General features: G+C 46.6%; 1 protein-coding gene and 1 long non-coding RNA gene across 4 annotated transcripts in view; one reads left to right on the top strand and one right to left on the bottom strand.

The window, feature by feature from the left end:
* LOC125755462 (uncharacterized) overlaps positions 1 to 17927 on the top strand; it is a 73837-nt gene extending 55910 nt beyond the window's left edge. Inside the window, exon 4 of the long non-coding RNA XR_007412085.1 lies at positions 16354 to 17927. This is a non-coding gene — a long non-coding RNA (uncharacterized LOC125755462). The remainder of the gene's footprint in view (positions 1 to 16353) is intronic.
* On the bottom strand, positions 1712 to 18914 carry INO80C (INO80 complex subunit C). 3 transcript variants are annotated; one of them, XM_025429137.3, is made up of 5 exons: positions 18680 to 18914; positions 9764 to 9874; positions 8484 to 8595; positions 7488 to 7555; positions 1712 to 2126 (listed from the first exon to the last, which is right to left on the bottom strand). In XM_025429137.3, exons 1-5 carry the CDS (start codon positions 18833 to 18835, stop codon positions 1995 to 1997), a joined length of 579 nt encoding a protein of 192 aa, XP_025284922.1. In that variant the 5' UTR covers positions 18836 to 18914; the 3' UTR covers positions 1712 to 1994. The 3 variants fall into 3 exon arrangements, with proteins under 3 accessions (XP_025284922.1, XP_025284923.1, XP_048968713.1); XM_025429138.3 differs by lacking the exon at positions 18680 to 18914 and adding an exon at positions 18354 to 18597; XM_049112756.1 differs by lacking the exon at positions 18680 to 18914 and adding an exon at positions 10238 to 10308.

Genomic DNA, 18914 nt, shown 5'->3' with positions numbered 1-18914 from the left:
CAGCACAAAATTACCTGCCTGGACTCCTTGTTGAAGTGTTCACAGCTTGAAGCTTAGTTTGGCTCAGCTTGGACCCCTGTTGCTCAGGGTGAACTGACCTGATCTTTGGAACTCAGCCCTGTGCTCAGGGCCTGGCAAGGAAAGCCTGGCAGGGGAACAGGAAAGAAGGGAGCCAAGTGTCGTGTCCGGCACATATGCTTCCCTGCGCCTGTGGAAGGTGGTTCTCCTCATACTTCTGCATGTCAAATTCACACTGGGCTATTTGTCAAATGCAGATGCCTGGGTCCCACTCCCTGCTAGGGTCAGAAGTCTAGCGTGTGGCCCAGGAATCTGCTTTTTAATGGGTCCCAGGTGACCGTGACAGAGGTTTCACAGCACACATGTGTGCATGTGCACATACCCCAGAAGCCCTGAGGCCTGCAGGAGCACCAGTCTGTGGGCCCCCATGATGGACACGCACGGGGCAGGGATTCTCTTTCATCCTGGACCCTGGCCCAGGAGAGGCTCAACAGTTAGGGCTGAGGTAGCGCCCAGCAGTAAGTCTTAGAAATGATTAGAGCTTCCATTTCTAGAAATGGCTAAAATTGGATAGTGGGACACTATCCACCTGGGGGCCTTCATGGAAAAGAAGTGGACCTGCCCCAAGTTTTCTTTGTATAATAGAAGGTGGAAGTGAAACAGGAAGGACCCTTGGCTCACTTACTCCTTATTTCCACCAAAAGGGAAACTGGAGGATTTTCCAAGGCTGACTATTGGCAGCAAGTGCAGGAGCGAGAGTGGGAGCCCAAGAAGCAGCCTCTGGTCGCTCAGAGAACTTCAGTTTTAACATTGGGTTTCAGGTTTGAGGATCCGTGCACCGGAGGCTCAAATGTTCAGGGTGCCTGAACTTATGAAAGGGTCCTACCTCTCCTGGCCCTCCCTTAGTCCCTTTCCATGGGAAGGGAGCCACCCAGCACTCTTTCCACTCTCACCACTGGTTTACTGGGGTGACACAGGGGCTGTTGTACCGAAGAAAAGGAAGCCAAGCTCTGGGAGGCTGCCACCTGCCCAGCAGGCTGCTCTCCCAGCTTTGTTTTTCTTTTCTCTAAGCCAGGAGAGGTTGCAGGAGGGGCATTCCCTCAGAAAGAAAAGGCACCTGGCCTCCTAATGCCCCAAAGCAGAGACAGCTCAGGCCCAGAAGCCTCGGGGTCTAGTTCCACTGTTCCTGAAGAGATATGGGAGTGGGTGCAGAGGCCCAGAGTATGTCTCCACGCTCTCCCCTGCTCTCCTCCTATGAGAAGACTGCTGTTCCAGAGCAGGCTTCTGTCAAAGGGGCATCCTGTTCTAAGACAAAAGCCCTTCTTGGAAGAAGTGTTCACACCTCATACTCCAGAAGTGGGGCTGGGGCTTGTATGTTATCCAGCAAAAGCAGCTATAACAAAATTCCAGACTGGGTGGCTTCCATAACAGACACACGTCTCTCAGTTCTGGAGGCTGGGAAGAGAGGCGGGCCCAGTGCAACAGGGCGAGTACGCAGCTCTTTCTTCTCCAGTCCCAATTTTGGAACCTCTTCTAAGCATTCTGATCAAAAAGAAAAGCTAACTTGCTCTAAAGCAGGAGTCACTGGGACTAGGAATAATCCAGCCCTGTTGTCAGGGTTCACTGTACAGTCTTTAAATGTGTTATAAGAGGGTTTACAATGTTGAAGCAAAAACTCGGGAATGTACATGGGTTAAGTGAAAAGCACAATTTTGTATTTTCTTGTCAAACAACTTTACTTGAGGCAACAACTGAAATATAATTTAATTCAACAGGAAATATCACACTTGGAGGGAAAACACAGAAAAGAAAAAAAAAAAAAAACAACCCTGAAATTAAAGCCAAACATTCTTTCCAAGGCACAGCACTGACATTTCCAGATTGACAGCAAAATGAGTTTGTTTCCATGAAACAAAACCATGAGTCCAAAATTTGCCTTTGAAACAGATTTCCACCTCATCTCCACTTCTCAAGGCTCAGGGAACGATGCTTGTGGCCTTCCTCAGGGCCAGGTAGCCAGTGACGACGTCAGAGGGCAGCCTCCGGATATAGGAAAACTCTTCAATGGTGCTGAAGCGCAGCTTGCTCTGGGGGTCGGTGTAGTTGGCCTGGGTGGGAAACAGGCAGAGAAAGGCAGAACAGTGGTGGTGGTGGTGAATGTTTTAAGTTTAAAAAATTTTTCTATTTTACTTAAAGTGAGATATCTTCATTTTGTCTTACTCTGTCACCAAGAACACTAAATTGCTTTTTTTTTTTAATTTAATTTTATTTATTTATTCATGGGAGACACAGAGAGAGAGAGGCAGACACAGGCAGAGGGAGAAGCAGGCTCCATTTAGGGAGCCTAACGTGGGACTTGATCCCAGGACCCCGGGGTCACGACCTGAGCTGAAGGCAGACACTCCACCACTGAGCCACCCAGGTGCCCCTAAATTGCTCTTTTTGTCAAAGACTTGTTAATCTTCCCAGACTTGAGAAATACTTCAGGGTATGGACAGGAGGAAGAGGAGTAACCACATCATACACTAGGACTCTTCTGGTAGGTGCTACAAGGGCTCCAGGGAACAGGGCCAAAATGGAATTTGTGATGATCCCTGGTCCCTGTCTTCAAACTCCCACCTGCTTCAAAGAGATGTTTCAGCTCCATCCCCCAAGGCAAGGAACAGAGGATGGCAAGGCACACCTGCCCCACCCTGTTACACCCCTGCCTGCTCCTCTCCTGCTCCTCCTCCTCCTCACCCTCCCCATGCCACTCCCTGGGCTCCATCGCAGTGCTGGATGGGCCACCCACCCCCACTCTCCCGGTGGAAGGGACCGCCACCCTACAACTGCAACCAAGGTTATCTTCACAACTAGCACTTCTGGTCATGTCATTCCTTGTGTGAAATCTCAGTAGGTCCTCTCAAATCCTCAGCATGCCTCCTCAGACTCTGCCAGCTGGCCTGGGCCCTCTTCCTTCCCAGGCGTTTTTCTCAGCCACACGTCCCCACTCTGGTTTCAGCTGCCATGGCTCTCAGTTCCTCCCTGCATTCATACCCCACTCGCCCCTTCCTGGGGAGGGCCCAGTCTATCCATAATTGCCTGCTCATCCTTCAGGGCTCAGCCCCCAGTCATCTCATGGGGAAGCCTTATCTGCTCCCCACCTCCCACTCTCCCCATATCTGTCTCCTGTGGAATGCTTATCTCTCTTGCTTTTCCGTTTGTTATCTGCATGACTCTGAGTAAAGTCTAGGCTGAGAGGCCCTAGGAGACAGGAACGCTGTGGTTTGCTTATCACGGCATCGGCATCACTGCTCCTCAGAGTGCAGAGTGCACAGTGGGCCTTCAGGTAGTGTTTGTATGAGTGATGAATGAATGAATGAACAAACAAACGACCAGGACAATCACAGAAAAGAAAACTCACTTCTCACTGACCTATCAAAATTCTCTTTTGGTCTGTTTTCCCCATGTGCAAAATGAAGAAAATTCACTTACTGTATACCTCAAGTCACAAATAAAACCTTGGTCTTTCAGCTTAGTCTAGATCTTGCCTTTCTGTCCCACATTTCCTTTAATGACAGGAACATTAAAGAAGGCTTCTACAGATTTTGAAACAGAAAACATGAGGGCTGGATGGAACTGGAGGGTATTATGCTGAGTGAAATAAGTCAATCAAAGAAGGACAATCATCATATGGTTTCACTCATATGGGAAATATAAGAAATAATGAAAGGGATTATAAGATAAAGGAGGGAAACTGAATGGGGAAAAGTTAGAGAGGGAGACAAACCATGAAAGACTCCTAACTCTGGGAAACAAAGGATTGTGGAAGGAGGTGGGTGGAGGGGATGGGGTGACTAGGTGACGGGCACTGAGGAGGGCATTTGATGGGATAAGCACAGGCTGTTATATGTTGGCAAATTTAATTTTAAATAAAAAATTCTAAAAAAGAAAAGAAAACATGAGGGTGAATCAGTTGGCACTCTCTTTAAAAAAGTATAAAAGATGACATGGAAGTCTAGACAGATATGGCCGGGTACTCCAGGGCAGGCAGTGTGCTGCAGTGCTGATCACCTGTGTGGACCCCGCCAGTGGCAGTGCCATCACTGAAGAAGGGAGAGGAGGCTGAAGCAGCAACAGCTGAGAGGAACCTGGTCACAGGGCTCTCACAGCCTACAGAGCCCTCAGTTCTGCCTCAGGGGATCTCCCTAAGGTAGTTACCGTCTGTGCATCAGGGAAAGATTAGTCCTCATGATTAATTAAAGCTCTCCACAAAATAAAACCTTGGTCCTTCAGGTTAGTCTAGATCTTGCCTTTCTGTCCCACATTTCCTTTAATGACAGGAACAATAAAGAGGCTTACATGGAAAAAGAGCAACAAGTCCCTTTCGAGAACTCCTGGCCACAAGGCAGTTGGATGGACTGACTGGCAGGAGAGGCTCCCCGGAGTTCCAAGCAGGGCTGCAGGTCCCTGTGGCTGGCTTTGATCATCTGGCCTCCAGATAGGAACCGGCTTTGCCCTGGCTCTGTTTCCATGGCTGCCTCACTCTTACCACCAAACTGTACAGAGCCAGCCCGCCCAAGTTCAGGCCTCAGTGCCAAGAAGGCTGAAGAAATAAGGCACGATACAGAGCTGTTTTGGCACCAACAAAAGCTTGCACAGACCAGACCTGACCTAGTATTCTGAACAGAGGGAGGATGCCAATGACACCCCAGAGTTGAACAAGTAAAAAACTGCACTCCTCCAGTCTTCCCTCCCCTAGATTCCATCCCTGGAGCCTGAATAAAACAAGGGCCGCCTTCCCGCAGGGCAGCAGTGAACAGCTGTAAGGCCTCCCCTGCCGCAAGGTTAACAGGCAGGGTTCACTGCTCTCCCCATCTTACCCAGAGCCACGGCACTTCCCGTAGCTTTGTCACGAGGGCTAAACACAGGTGTGACCCCGAATGCCTTCCTGCCATGCCCACGCACAGCGGACAGCCATTTGGCCAGCCGAGAACAGGTGAGTCAGTGTAAGCATGAGCTGGATGTTATTTTTTAATGATGCAACTTTAATTTACACAAGTAACAAATGGACATATTCTCCTCTAAAAAAAAAAAAAGAAAGAAAGAAAGAACGAAAACGTTATGAATAAGCCTCAAGTCCCTTTTTCCAACCATCTACCATTCAAAAGTCCTTGTCTCTCCCTGAGGAAACCACTGTACGCAGGCACCCTTCCAGACCTCGTTTGTATATACCCTTACACACAGATATAAACACCCCAGAGAAATTACCTACTATTTTTTTGTGTATATTGTTTTTTGCTTTAGTGATACCATGCTGCTTATGTTGCTTTGCACCTTTCAGTAAATAATACATCTTGCAAGTTTACCCCTGTTGTTACATATTCATCAGGCTCACAGATTAGTATGAGAACACCTCCACCCCCTGATCTTTATTTTGTTTCCAATATTTTGCTCATAATCCCATTTTCTCATCATCCTTGTATACACTATTTCTCTAGGGAGCTGCCTAGAAGGCAAATTGCTGGGTCATAGGCTTTAGCTTTTCTGTCTCAAAAGGTACTACCAAATGTCCTCCAGAGAATCCAGACTAACTATTCCCACCTCAAAAGGGCTGTGTATGAGGATTTCTGTTTCTCTATGTTGATGACGTTTATAATCAAACGTCTTCATTTCTTCCCTGTTGAGTCTTTTTCCTAATTATCAGTAAGGCTGAATATCTACTTCTTTGTCATCTATGTCTTCCTTATAACTGTCTTCATATCCTTTTAGTCAGTCCTTGTATGGGACGGTCTTTCAATGATTTGGTAGAGTTCTTTGTATATTCAAAATTTCTTAATTCTGGGCAGCCCTGGTGGCTCAGCAGTTTAGCACCTGCTTTCCGCCCAGGGTGTGATCCTGGAGACCTCGGATTGAGGCCCACGTCGGGCTCTCTGCATGGAGCCTGCTTCTCCCCCTGCCTGTGTCTCTGCCTCTCTCTCTGTGTCTCTCATGAATAAATAAATAAAATTTTAAAAAAATTAAAAAAAACAAAATTTCTTTTTTTTTTTAATTTTTATTTATCTATGATAGTCACACAGGGAGAGAGAGAGAGAGGCAGAGACACAGGCAGAGGGAGAAGCAGGCTCCATGCACCGGGAGCCCAACATGGGATTCGGTCCCGGGTCTCCAGGATCGCGCCCTGGGCCAAAGGCAGGCGCCAAACCGCTGCGCCACCCAGGGATCCCAAAACCAAAATTTCTTAATTCTTACATACAGTGGGTAAGAGGCTTAGGTTATGTATGACATGACAAGACCTTGCCCAGGGCATAAAGGGGCCTGGAACAATGCCTCTCAAGATGATTCTCATGCCTCCTCATGTGTGTAAGCCACTGCACTAGCAGATGAGCTACCCTGGTGGGGATAAAGCTACCTCCTAAGAGACCACCCTCTAAGTCTGCCCATAAACCATGGCTTCTACAAGGAGAAATGTCCATCTGGGGCTGCCAGACTAGCTCTCCTGTTATAAACAACTATTAAAATGGGTCAAATATACGAGGTGACTGTTGTCAGGCAGGAGATAAGATAGTGTAAGACTATAACACTGCTCATAAAGGTGAAGTCCCCTCCGAGGTTAGGAGATACCTGCCCTGAATGGATGGCAGAAGAACCTACCACACACAGGTGAACGCACGCACATGCCATGTTAAAGTACTTCTACTCTCCCTGTTGTTTTTTACAATCTCTGTATTTAAGGGTCTATGTTAAAATGTTTCAAGTACAGGGGTGCCTGAGTGGCTTAGTTGGTCAAGTGTCCAACTCCTGATCTCAGCTCAAGTCTTGATCTCAGGATCATGGGTTCAAGCCCCACATAGGGGCTCCACACTGAGCATGAAACCTTCTTTAAAAAAAAAAAAAAAAGTTTGTAGGACACACGAGTGTGCACTGCGTGGAGTGAGAAGCTACAACATACGACTGATTCAGAAAGAATAACTAACGTTATTGTCAAAAATATAAGAAAAACATCTTTCCCAGCATAAAATGTATATCATTAGTTTAGTCAGTTTTTTTCAGAAGTTTAGAGCTGTACATTTTCATAAAAATATAAATCATTTAAGTGATTTGAGTTTTGGAAAGTGAAGTGCCTCATTTTGGTTCAAAAATATTTTTTAAAGTACAATCATCTCTAAAATATGAGAAATTTTTTACACTTCAGTAGTAAAAAAAGGAATCGTTTCTTTTATATTCTCTCATGTATTAATAAGCAGAGGAAGGGGAGGTGAAACCCAGGTCTCTCACTTTCTGGAGCAATCTGCCCTCCGAGCTGCTCATACGGAGGCCCCAGATTGCAGCCACTCTACAATAAGTATGTGTGTTTCACCACAAACCTATCACCTGTTCAGAGTATGCAGGTTCCAGGCAGGGTCTGCATATCAACACTGGCAAAAGAGTAGTGTGAAATCTCCTTTTCAACTCAATGCTATGAGACCTAGAGATGTAATTATACTCACAAGAAGACCGGAGACATCAGAATACTTCTTAGCTGGTTTAAAGGAGGGAGGAGCATCAATACTGAAGTCTAGAGGGAGAGGAAAAAAAAATAAGATAAGCTGGCTTTAAAATATTCAGATCCCTTTCCTTTTTTCTCCTAAAATGCTGTTCAATAATATTTCTGAAGTTTTCATTCTGTGATTAAGTCCTCACAGAATTCTCTGGGGAAATAACACAGTATGTCACAGACCAGGTGCAGGCTCTGGAGCAAGCTCTGCCCTGTCCTGGGGCCCCTCTACTCCAGCAGAAGCACTGGAAAGCTCATCTGCCCACAGGCCACTCTCACTGTTGAGGGCTGCACAGACTGTGGGCGATGCCAGACAACCCACTAATTGGATCTGAGCGTCCGGACACCGGAATGTCCACACCCAGACTACTGACTAGCTCACTTGTCACCCATCTGAGTCACCCTCATGAGAGATGTGCTGCAGGACAGGACATGGAGGGAACTTTGACCTGTACTTTCCAGTGAGGTTGAACAGAACATCTAACAGTGCTTTACACAACTGTGAAGATCTTGCAGCATAAGGCATTTACTCTAACGACCAACAGTACAGACAGTAAAACAGGGTCAGCCTTTAAGATGGTGGTCAGAAACCCTCCTATACCTTGGGCAACCCAGTTCTTGGAAATAAATTTTCAGAATAGACTCTGGAATAAGAAGTTTGTCTCACAGAAACACCAGTAGTATTGTATCAGGACCTTTTCCTATAGATTGAAATGTTAGCGGTGCCTCTAACAGCCACAAGCCCGGGGCCAACACAAACAGGTTCAGCACAGATCCTGCTGTGGGGAACCCCCCTACACTGTCTCCCTCCCTCCAATGCGGATGCCACTCTCCCAGCTCCGAACCACAAGCTGTTTCCTATGTTAATGCAAACACAGGCAAGTAACGTAGGTAGGTTCGGTTCCTCCTCTGAACATTATACACACACAGAAAGCTCTAGACAGCTCACAGTTAGGATCGTTCAGTTGCCACGGCAATGCCCTTTCAGAAGCGAGGATCTGTTTTAGGTTCTTCCAGGTTCTGTTCTTCTTGCCAGCGACTGCACCGCCGTGGCCAGAGTGCTGGGATTGGAGACGTGCATCAGAAGAGACAAAAATCAGTGGAGCCTGCCATTTCAGGATCTGAATGATACTTATTCATCACTGTAACACACTCCTCATTCTGTGAGCTCATTTGTACCCCCAAGGGTTGTTGTTTAAGAATTACACTGTACGCTTTAATCTGACATAAACTTTCAGATTATCAAAACCCATGAGGTAGCTGATCATGAAGTAGAAATAAAAGGGTGGTGGTGGTTGTCCTTTTTTTTTTTTTTAAATATTTTATTTATTTATTATAGTCACAGACAGAGAGAGAGAGAGGCAGAGACACAGGCAGAGAGAGAAGCAGGCTCCATGCACTGGGAGCCCGATGTGGGATTTGATCCCGGGTCTCCAGGATCGCGCCCTGGGCCAAAGGCAGGCGCCAAACCGCTGCGCCACCCAGGGATCCCGGTTGTCCTTTTTTTACCTGCTCATAGCAAGTCACATCCTTTATTGGGACTAAATAGAATTCACTTATGAATTTTCCCATTACTTTAAATTTATTACAAAGTTAGATTTAAACTCATGATCACACCTCAACTGCCCTTCTGAGGGCAGGTCACTGCCTTGCAAATTACTGGAGCCCTGGAAAACCCAAACCTCAATCATCGCATGGCAAGCCCTCTAGAATTTTCTTTTCTTTTTTGTTCTATAAAAATGACAAAATAAAATGGAAAAGAATACCAAAATCTGTTGCAGGCATTGGTAATACTGTATTTTTAAAACTGATGAAAAACAAACTTCTAATGACATAATATGAATCTCTGTAATTACTATAGCTCTTGAAAATGAAAGGAAGAGTAGCCTATTTCTGCTTTACAGCAACATAAGTTAGATTTACTTAAATTAATGAGAACTCTTTTAGTTCATTGTTTTAAGCCTCATCTAAAACTTACGTAAGACCAATGAAAAGGGATGGTGAGCAATCATGGAAATGACCCACCCTCAAAATAGTATCCTTTAACCAGTTGTACCAGGGGGAACTGGCCCACTGGGTGAGCAACAAGAAGGGCCCTCCTTCTGCCTCCACCCTCTCCTAACAACCCAAGGCAGAGAAGGACATCAGTGCCACCGGGCTGCAGGCCCAGCAGGATCAGAAGCTGGGGTGTGGCTGTTTTTTTAATTTATAAAATACCTCAAAGCTTACCACAAAGTTTGGATCCTTAAATGGCAATGGCTTGGCAGCTTTTTCCATAGGTCCTGTGCTGAAATCAGAGGTCACCATCTTATTCTCACTCATGGCTTCCATGCTGATACCCTTAAAACATAATAAGGATTGTCTGAGGTCAGTTTCTTCTAGGTGAACTCTCTAACTTGGCTCCTGACAAGAAGATGATACCACAGGACATGTGAAGGAAGACAGTGCCCCCAGAGCCCTAGCGGGTGGCCTGCACCAGAGAAGGGCACGCCAGACTGGGAGCACTACCTGTTGTGCGGAAGCCACAGGAGAGACAGCTAGGCCCCAGCTGCCTCGCTTCCTGGTTCCCCCATGTGCCAAGCCGTAGGGATGGCTGTCCTACCAAAGCCGGCTCATTGAACTCTGACAACTGCTCTTACCCCTGGTTTCCAGAAGAGAAAATTGAGGCTCAGGGGTATGGGCTCCAGGCCACACAGTGATTACCTCTGGATTCACATCCAGGTGGGGCCAATTCCAAAGTCCTCACCATCTCCGCAACACATCTTCCCTGCTCCTCCTGATCTTGTCAAACTGTGCCTTAAAACATTGAGATAAAAAAAAAAAAGGGGGGGGGGGCAACCCCTGTAAGGGTGTCATCAGCCAGAGAACCCGGGCTCCAGCTCTTATGCTTCAAGGGAGCAACAGGACATAAGCATTCGTAGGAAGGAGAGTAGAGGGAGAGGAGGCTGGGCGGCCACCAGTCAGGGGCTGCACCCTGACAAGCAGGCTAAATGCTTTAAAACAAAAAAACCTGTCAAGTTAATCATCACCAAGAAAAAATAAACCAAAGTAAAAAATCACGTCTGATTTTTAACATAATTTCCAGTCTTCCTAGACTGCAATAAATTATTTTTAATTGATATATAATTTACATACAGTGGAATACCCAGATCTTAAGTGTAGGTTTCATGAGTTTTGCCAAATTTTTACACTCGGTTAACCTATGTCCCTATCGAGATAGAGAACATCCCCATCATCCCAGAAAGTTCCCTCATGCCTCTTCCTAGTCAGTACCCTCCACCCTCAGGGGCAACCGCTGTTCTGATTTCTACCATGCCACTTTTGCTTATTTTCAGACTTCATACAAATGGAATCTGACAGCATGTACTCTTGTCTTTGGCTTCTTTAGTTCAGCATAGTGTTTTTGGGATTTCTCTATGTTGTTGCAGAGGTCAGTAATCTGTTTGACCATATTTGTGTGCCCTCAGCAGAGTGGTATTCCACCGTATGGATATACCACAATTTGTTTATCCATTTTCTGTTGATGAGCACCTGGGGCATTCTCAGTATTCAGCTATTATAAATAACACTTCTGTGAATATTCTGTACCAGGCTTTGTGTGGACCTGTGTTTGCACTTCTCTTGGGTAAATACATAGGAGTGGAATGGTGGGGCTATATGCTAAGTGCATATTTAACATTATAAGAAACTGCCAACTCATTTTCCTAAATGGTTGCCTTCTTTGACACTTCCAGCAGCAGTGTATGCAGGTGCTGGTTGTGTGTGTGTGAGTGTGTCTATTCCATCACCCCCACTCCCACCCCTGCAGTGACATCCATGGGGGGGGCCACAGAGGCCAGTCACTTTGCTGCAGTAGTTTTCTGAATGGTCTCCTCTCAAACACCTTCCCAGATGCTTTGCCAGGGTTTCTGCACGTGAGCCTGTGTTCCTCCTCTGTCTACACCACCTCATCCATCTGGCATGCTCCTCTACCTATCCCCCCCTACGCTTCATGATCTTTCCTAACTTTTTTCTCTTCCAAAGCCCAGCTCAATCTCAACCCTGTAAGAACTAAGAAGCCTCCAATTTCTCAACCTTTTCCCACCATCTGCAGCCAGAAGTGTTCCTGTTGCTCTCTTTCCTCTTTCACCTCCTCCCTTCCTCTCCCAGGAGTCCTTCCCACAGCCCTTGGCCCTCATCTGGCAGCTTCCTCAGCTCGCTACCTCAGAGGAGGGGCTCTGTGGGGCACAACTTGCCCACTCCTTCTCTCCAGCACAGTGAGGCATTCTTAAATGCAAGCCTGATGGGGTGACGGGGCTCCCCTACTTTATAGCAGGCCAGTGGGTCCCAATGACCTGGAGATGAGAAACACATCCTGGCCTCCTCTCCACCCTTACCTTTCACTACCCCTCCTTCCCGCATTTTGTATTTTCTGGCACAAAAGCCATCGAGTCATTTTCTATATGGTACAAATAGTTTCCAATTTTCCCATTTTCATTTATGCTTTACTGAGATTATTTTCATCAGGATTAGTCCATGTCAGTTTTAATTTTATAACAAAGATAAGATCTAGCATTTTGTACATAACTTTTCTTGCCCTGGTAATGTTTCCTTCATGGTCATGGCATTTCTGCCAGGTATGTGTATCCTGGGAGGCCCAATTTGATGAGGAAAATTTGATTTTCCCCATCACATTTAATCAATAACCAACATGACCATGTGTAGTTTTAGCCTGCTATCAATGTTATTTTGTGTTGACTAGTTTTAAGACCAATATCTATTATAAACTAGATATATGATTGATAGCTTGTATTTATGTCTTAGTCAAGGAAAAACAGCAGCTTTATGAAACAGGGAACAAGAGACCAGAAGAAGGAGAGACAAAAGAGAGAGGTGAGCAGACGAGGGAAGAGAGACTCAGGGAGTGGGAATGCACAGAGCGGTTGCCCGTCCGGCTCGGTCTTCTGTCTCCCCACATCTAACTAGATCAGAATCTATGGTATGTGTATTCTGAGGAATACATAAGGAATGAGGGGAGGCTAGAGTGAAGCCGTGCTACTGGACTGAAATCAGTGGTTAGCAGCGTGGGCTCACGGCTTTACTGTTTGTTTGTTTTTTTTTATGGTTTTTCTGCTCAGGCAGAAAAACAGATACAGAGAGGAGGGGTGTGTGGGGAGAGCACGCCCCTCTCCTTCCTAGCTCTCTCCTCGGACACAGCTGCAAACACAACAGGCAAAGCTGTGCTCAGATCCTGGTTTCTAAATGTGATTCTCCAAGAAGTACTGATCCTTTAAAAAGTAGCTGGTTCTAGGGCTGGGCAGGAAAGTACAGAATGGGCGCTGTGGTTCGAGAAAGAAAATAGCTCTATCAGTCTGCTAGGGCAGCGCTGACAAAAATACCACAGACTGGGTGGGCTAAACAACAGACATGTATTTTCTCACAGTTCTGGAAACTACAAATCCAGACCAAGGTGTCAGCGGGATTGGTTTCTCCTGAGGCCTGGGTCCTCTGCTTGTAGACGACTGTCTCCTTGCTGTGTCCTCACATGCCCTTTCCTCTGTACACCCCCTTCCTTGGTGTCTCTTTCTTTTATACTGACAACAGTCATATTGGATTAGGGATCCACTTTTATGACTTCATTTAACCTTGCTTACCTCTGTAATGGCCCTATCTCCAAATATAGTAATGTTCTGAGGTGTACTGGGGTGAATCTTGAAGGGACACACAGTTCAGTGCATAACAGCTCTCAAAAAGTGATGGGGTCTATTAAAGGACTCTAGCCAGATTGAAGAGGTTCCTACTAGCTAAGGACAATTTGAGAAACAAAATAAATAACACTGATCCAGAATATATAAAGAATTGTTAGCACCCAACACCAACAACAAAATTCCATTTTAAAAAAAGAGCAAAAGATTTCAATAAGCATTTCTTTGAAGATCTACAAATGGCCAGCATAAAAGATGCTCAACATCATTAGTTATTAGGGAAATGTAAATCAAAACTACAATGAGATATCACTTGGGATGGCCACAAAGACACTAATGTGTTGGCAAGGATGTGGAGAAACTGCAACCCTCACACATTGCTTGTGAGAAAGGAAAAGGGTAAGGTCACTTTGAAAAACAATTTGGGGGATCCCTGGGTGGTGCAGCGGTTTAGCGCCTGCCTTTGGCCCAGGGCGCGATCCTGGAGACCCGGGATCGAATCCCACGTCGGGCTCCGGTGCATGGAGCCTGCTTCTCCCTCTGCCTGTGTCTCTGCCTCTCTCTCTCTCTCCCTCCCTCTCTGTCGATCATGAATAAATAAATAAAAATATAAAAAAAAAAAAAAAAAGAAAAACAATTTGGTGTTTCCTCAAAACATTAAACCCAGAATTATCATATGACCAAATAATAATAATAATTATTCAACTCCTAAGTATATACCTGAGATAATTTTTTTAAAAGTCTGCAAAAATGTGTGCATATTCATAGAAGTATTTCCTATGATAGCTAAGATGTGCAAACAACCTACATGTCCATCAGCTGATGAACACAGAAAGTGTGGTAAATCCACACATGGAATACTATTCAACCAGAGAAGGGAATAAAGTCCTGATCCGTGCTATACCATGGATAAGCCATGAAAATACTATGGTAACAGAGGGGCACCTGGGTGGCACAGTTGATGTCAGCTCAGGTCATGATCTTGGGGTCACGAGATCGAGCCCCTACATTGAACTCCGCACTCAGAGCAGAGTCTGCTTGAGTTTCTCTCTTGCTCTCCCTCTGCTCCTCCCCACCTCCATTCTCAAATAAATCAATCTTAAAAAAGAAAGAAAATATTATGAGAACTGAAAGCAGACACAAAAGACCACATATTATATGACTACATTCGCATGAGGTAACTACAGCAAAGATCAGAGGTAGTCAGGGCTGGGAGGAAGGGGGAATGGGGAGTGACTGCTAATAGAGGGTTTCTTTTTTGGGGGTTGTGGAAATATTCTAAAATTAGATGGTAGTGACTGCAAACCACTGAAGTGTACATTTTTTAAGAGGGTGAATTTTATGATATGTGAATTATAACTCAATAAAGCAGTTACAAATAAACAAATTTATGGATGAATGAATGAAGCTAGTCTCAAAGTATCTCCTCACGGGATACTTTAATACAAACAGGAAAATAATAACTTTAGAGTGGAGAAACCTGGAAGACACCACCTTAATAAGTGCTCAAAGCCAGCATTGGTGATAACAGAACATATGGCCATCATGTGCCATGCTATGATCACTGAGAAGGGGCAGCGTCACGTCTGTACTCTTGCCAAAAATGTATTACCCATATCTGATCATGAGGAAGTATCAGACAAGCCCAAATTAAGGAACATTCTATGAAATAAATGACCAGCACTCTTCCAAAGTGTCAGGTCGTGAAAGATAAAGACCGAAGAACTGTTCTATATAAGAGGAAGCTAAAACACATGACAACTAAACCAACATATGATCCTAGATTGGATCCTGGACCCGACCAAAGACAAGAATCCAGTCTATGTATTAGGTGTCAGTGTTGCTTCAGTGTTAATTCCCTAAATTTGATGGCTGTACTATTGTGACGTATGAGAATGCTTTTGGTTTTAGGCAATCCACACTGAAATATTTAGAGCATTAAAAAAAAAAAAATACAGTGGCCAAAAGAAACCTCTTCCCTGGGGAAGGCCCAGCTGCTAGCCTGACAGCGAATGAGCCAAGGGCTCCATGGACCTCCAGAGGAAACTATAGCTGGCATGTGGGTCAGGAAGAGTGGCCACCTGTTCTTTCAAGAGGCTGTAGTTCAGGAGTGAAGGAGGAAGCCTAGCTCACTGGTTGTAAGGAACCTGAGATGAGCAGGTCTCAGGAAACTGGCCAGTGTCAGAAGAAGCAAAGTGGTCTTTTTCTCAAGGAATTTAGTGCTTCATTAGGGTGGCCACAGGACTACTCATGGACTACGAGGAGGCTGGCCGACAGGTGGCCTCAAGTACGTGAGAGAGAGAGACAGCCCTAAGAACCATACAAGGAGCTTCTCCTCAGAACAAAAAAGCCAGATTGCTAGGGACAGCTCAGGCCAAATAGGCAAAGTGAGAGGTTTCCCAGGGCCAGATACACTTAAGTTGCAACTTTACTGTTGTAGTGTTTCATGAAGAAAAGGACTGCTTATATAATGTTTCCATCTGCGAGAAAGTAAGCAAATAGAGCTGCTACAGAAGCAAGGGGAAGATCCCAGAGGGGAAAGAAGAAGCAGGCCCCAGGGTCACCGACAGTGATTCCAGAACCTTCCACAGAAAACACCCAGGTGGTGGCCATTATCCTCAAGAAATGGCCTTAGCTTTCCTCCCTCCCCTGTAGGAAGGGCAGAGAGACTGCCTCTTCCCCCTTTTTCTGAATGCCTCTTCCTGATTCCTCGTGGATAAGCTCCAGGGGCCATGTGAGCAGTGAAATCCTGGGCAGGAATCAGGGCGCTCTTTCGTGTAGGCCATTCCCAGGCGCCAGGGAGAGACGGGAAAGCGCTGGCAGGCAGGCAAGACTGGGGAGGTGGTGCTGCCCTGAGGCCACCAAGAGAAGCAGGTATCTCAGCAAGTGTGTGTGGGTTGGGAGGTCTGGGAGCTCTGCCAGGGGAGAGGATGCACCGTCAGACAGGTGCATCTGCTGGGAGGAAGGGGAAGGTGTGGGAGAAAGTGCCAGAAGTCTGCATCACCACTCGCCATTTCCCCATGCCAGAGAAGAGGCAGCAAGGGAACAAAGATGATGTGCTCAAGCACTGAGTTTCAAAGGGGACCCCTCCTGCTCCTTTGGTCCCTCCATCATCCTCTGTCCTTCCCTTGTCAGCAGGGCCATGGAAGAGCCACAGTGAAGAGGGGCCAGAGAAAGGAAGCCATCCGACAAGAACTGAGCTACATCATTCCAGAGCTGCATCCTGCCTGTGAAACAGTGAGGACTCTCTTCCCTCTCAGGCCAGGATCCGAAAGAACACCCACCCCTGGGCCCTGAACTGGGTGTATCCTTAACCCCACCCTGCATGATACCACACCCTCATTCTTCCCCACCCTGGGCTGCAGCCCCGCTGGGACTCTGGTGCCTATTAGTGATGGGATGAGAGGGAGCGGCCTTCAGTGAAAGGGAGGATCAAGTCCGTGAAGCTAGAACCCAAGAAAATAAAATTTTAAATGATGTACAATTTCCATATTACTAAGCCACTGTTAACACCAAGAGACTTTATGAGCTGAGCCACCCCATCCCGGAGATGTGAACACTCGACAAAGAGGAAAGAAGTAATGCTTAGCACTCAGGGCTGTCCCCTTTTTGCAGCACCAGAAGTGCTGATGCAAGTCCCAGGGAGGAGAAACCTGGCCCTGTCAAAGCAGCATAGGCCTGCCTATGGCGACTGTCCACTCACCAAATACATGGCTTCGTCTCTCCACATAGCAGCCTGAATAACTGACTCAGAAATAAGGACAGCACGGGCACAAAGACAAATGCACTTTTTCTTGTCACTGGAAAATCAAATGCCCAGTCACATCGATCCAAAAGTATTCTAGAATCAAATCGCTGAGCCTAATCTAGAACTGCAATGTTGTAGTTGGGTGACTTAAAGTGGAATTGTGAGAAGCAACCCAAATATTTGATAAAGTCAGTTAAATAAGAGCACTTAATTCCTTAAGAAGCCTGTCAACAGAGATTCGTGAAATAACTCTGAGCTGAAAGTAGGGCGCACAATGTTACACATTGTGGACAATAATGAAAAACTCTCTCCACACAGAAAACACAAATTATAATAGTTGTCAGGGAATAAGTGAGTGACTTATGTCCACTTTAAAAATAGAAAAAAGAGGGGCACCTGGGTGGCTCAGTCCATTGAGCCTGGGATTCTTGATTTCGGCTCAGGCCATGATCTCAGGGTTGTGAGATCCAGCCTCTCATTGGTTCTGTGCTCAGCCGGGAATCAGCTTGAGATTCTTTCCCTCCACCTTTCCCCCCAACTCGTTTTCTCTCTCTCTGTCTCAAATAAATCTTGAAAAAAGGAACTTCTAAAACTAACACCATGATTTCCTCTTAAAGCTGGAGCAGGGATGCCTGGGTAGCTCATTGGGTTGAGCATCTGACTCTTGAGATGAGTCATGTCGCAGGGTCCTGATGTCCAGCCCGGTGTCAGTCTCCACACTCCGCAGAGTCAGCCTGGGATTCTTACTCTCTTTCTGTCCCTCCCCCTGCTTGTGCGCGTGCGCGCATGCGCGCTATCGGAAATAAAATCTTGAAAAAAATAGATAAAACACAGAGGTTATTTTAAGAATCAAACGAGATAGGGGTGCTTCGCTGGCTCCTTCGGTGGAGTGTAACTCCTGATCTTGGAGTTGTAAGTTCAAGCCCCATGTTAGGTGTAGAGATAACTTTAAAAAAAAAAAAAAAAAGGATTAAAGGAGCTAGGATTTAGAAAGTGCTTAGAACAGTGACTGGGACAGTGCTCTCTTATTGCTTTAAATAAAATGCAGGAGCCAAGAAAAACACTGACCTAACCGAATCACTCCTGCTGGAACTGTGGGGCCTAGGTCACCCAGATGCCCTGAGGTCTGCGCCAGGCACTGTGCTCAGGGCCTTCCGGGCATGATCTCATCCAATCCTCCTTAACGACTCCATGGAGTGAGACCAAACCACTTTGGGATGGGGAAACTGAGTGTCAACAGAGTACTTTTCTGAGAAATGAGGGGAGCCATCAGTATCAATACATCTTGGTATTCCTCTACGTAGGACATTGGAGCGCTCGGCACCTCACGGACCCTCGGTACACGTCTGTAGAGAGGACGAAAGTGAGCACGCTGACTTGTGCTTGCCTGAAACTCAGAGAGGTCCTGGGCCTCAACCTAGCGAGACGGGAAGGAATGATCATTCCACTAAGTCGGCAACAGCACCTCCACCTCCCCTGCTCTCGAGGGCAATGCAACGCGTGTGGTGCTTGACCCAACGCCCACTTGCCCACGTTGAGGAAAAACGTTTCTTCTGCACCAGCGACCGCGTCCAGCGGCGGCGAGACCTCCAGAACCTGGAAGGCCCGGCACCTAGGCCCGGTCCCGGCCAGCTCTGCTCGGCTCTGCGCACGCGCGCGCGCTCCGCCCCGCACGGCCCCGCGCATGCGCAGCGCCGGCGAGCGACAGCATACCTGCGTAAAGCTGGCGGCGGACACTTTTTTCTTCTTGCTGGCGCCGTAACTCCCAGCGCTGCTGCCGTTGTGGGAAGGACTGGCTGGCCTTTTCTTGCTGTTACGGGCTATCCCCGGGGTGGAAGTGGTGGCCACAATTGGAATTTGAGCCGCCATCCCTACCCCGAGTCTTCCTCCTCCCCCGCCCCCCCTTTCGCCGGGCGGCTGGGGGACTTCCGGCTCGCCCTTACTTCCG

This window comes from Canis lupus, chromosome 7 (assembly GCF_003254725.2).
Source record: "Canis lupus dingo isolate Sandy chromosome 7, ASM325472v2, whole genome shotgun sequence".
NCBI classification, from domain to species: domain Eukaryota; kingdom Metazoa; phylum Chordata; class Mammalia; order Carnivora; family Canidae; genus Canis; species Canis lupus.
Note: the sequence above shows the minus strand (reverse complement) of the source record. Positions and strands in the feature narration are given on the sequence as shown.

Coding starts and splice junctions, on each gene's coding strand:
- INO80C (XM_025429137.3), bottom strand. CDS start 18,835: ATGGCGGCTCAAATTCCAATTGTGGCCACCACTTCCACCCCGGGGATA. Junction 9,875..18,679: donor CCGCCGCCAGCTTTACGCAG/GTATGCTGTCGC, acceptor TTATGTTTTAAG/GGTATCAGCATGGAAGCCAT. Junction 2,127..7,487: donor CTGATGTCTCCGGTCTTCTT/GTGAGTATAATT, acceptor TTTCCCACCCAG/GCCAACTACACCGACCCCCA.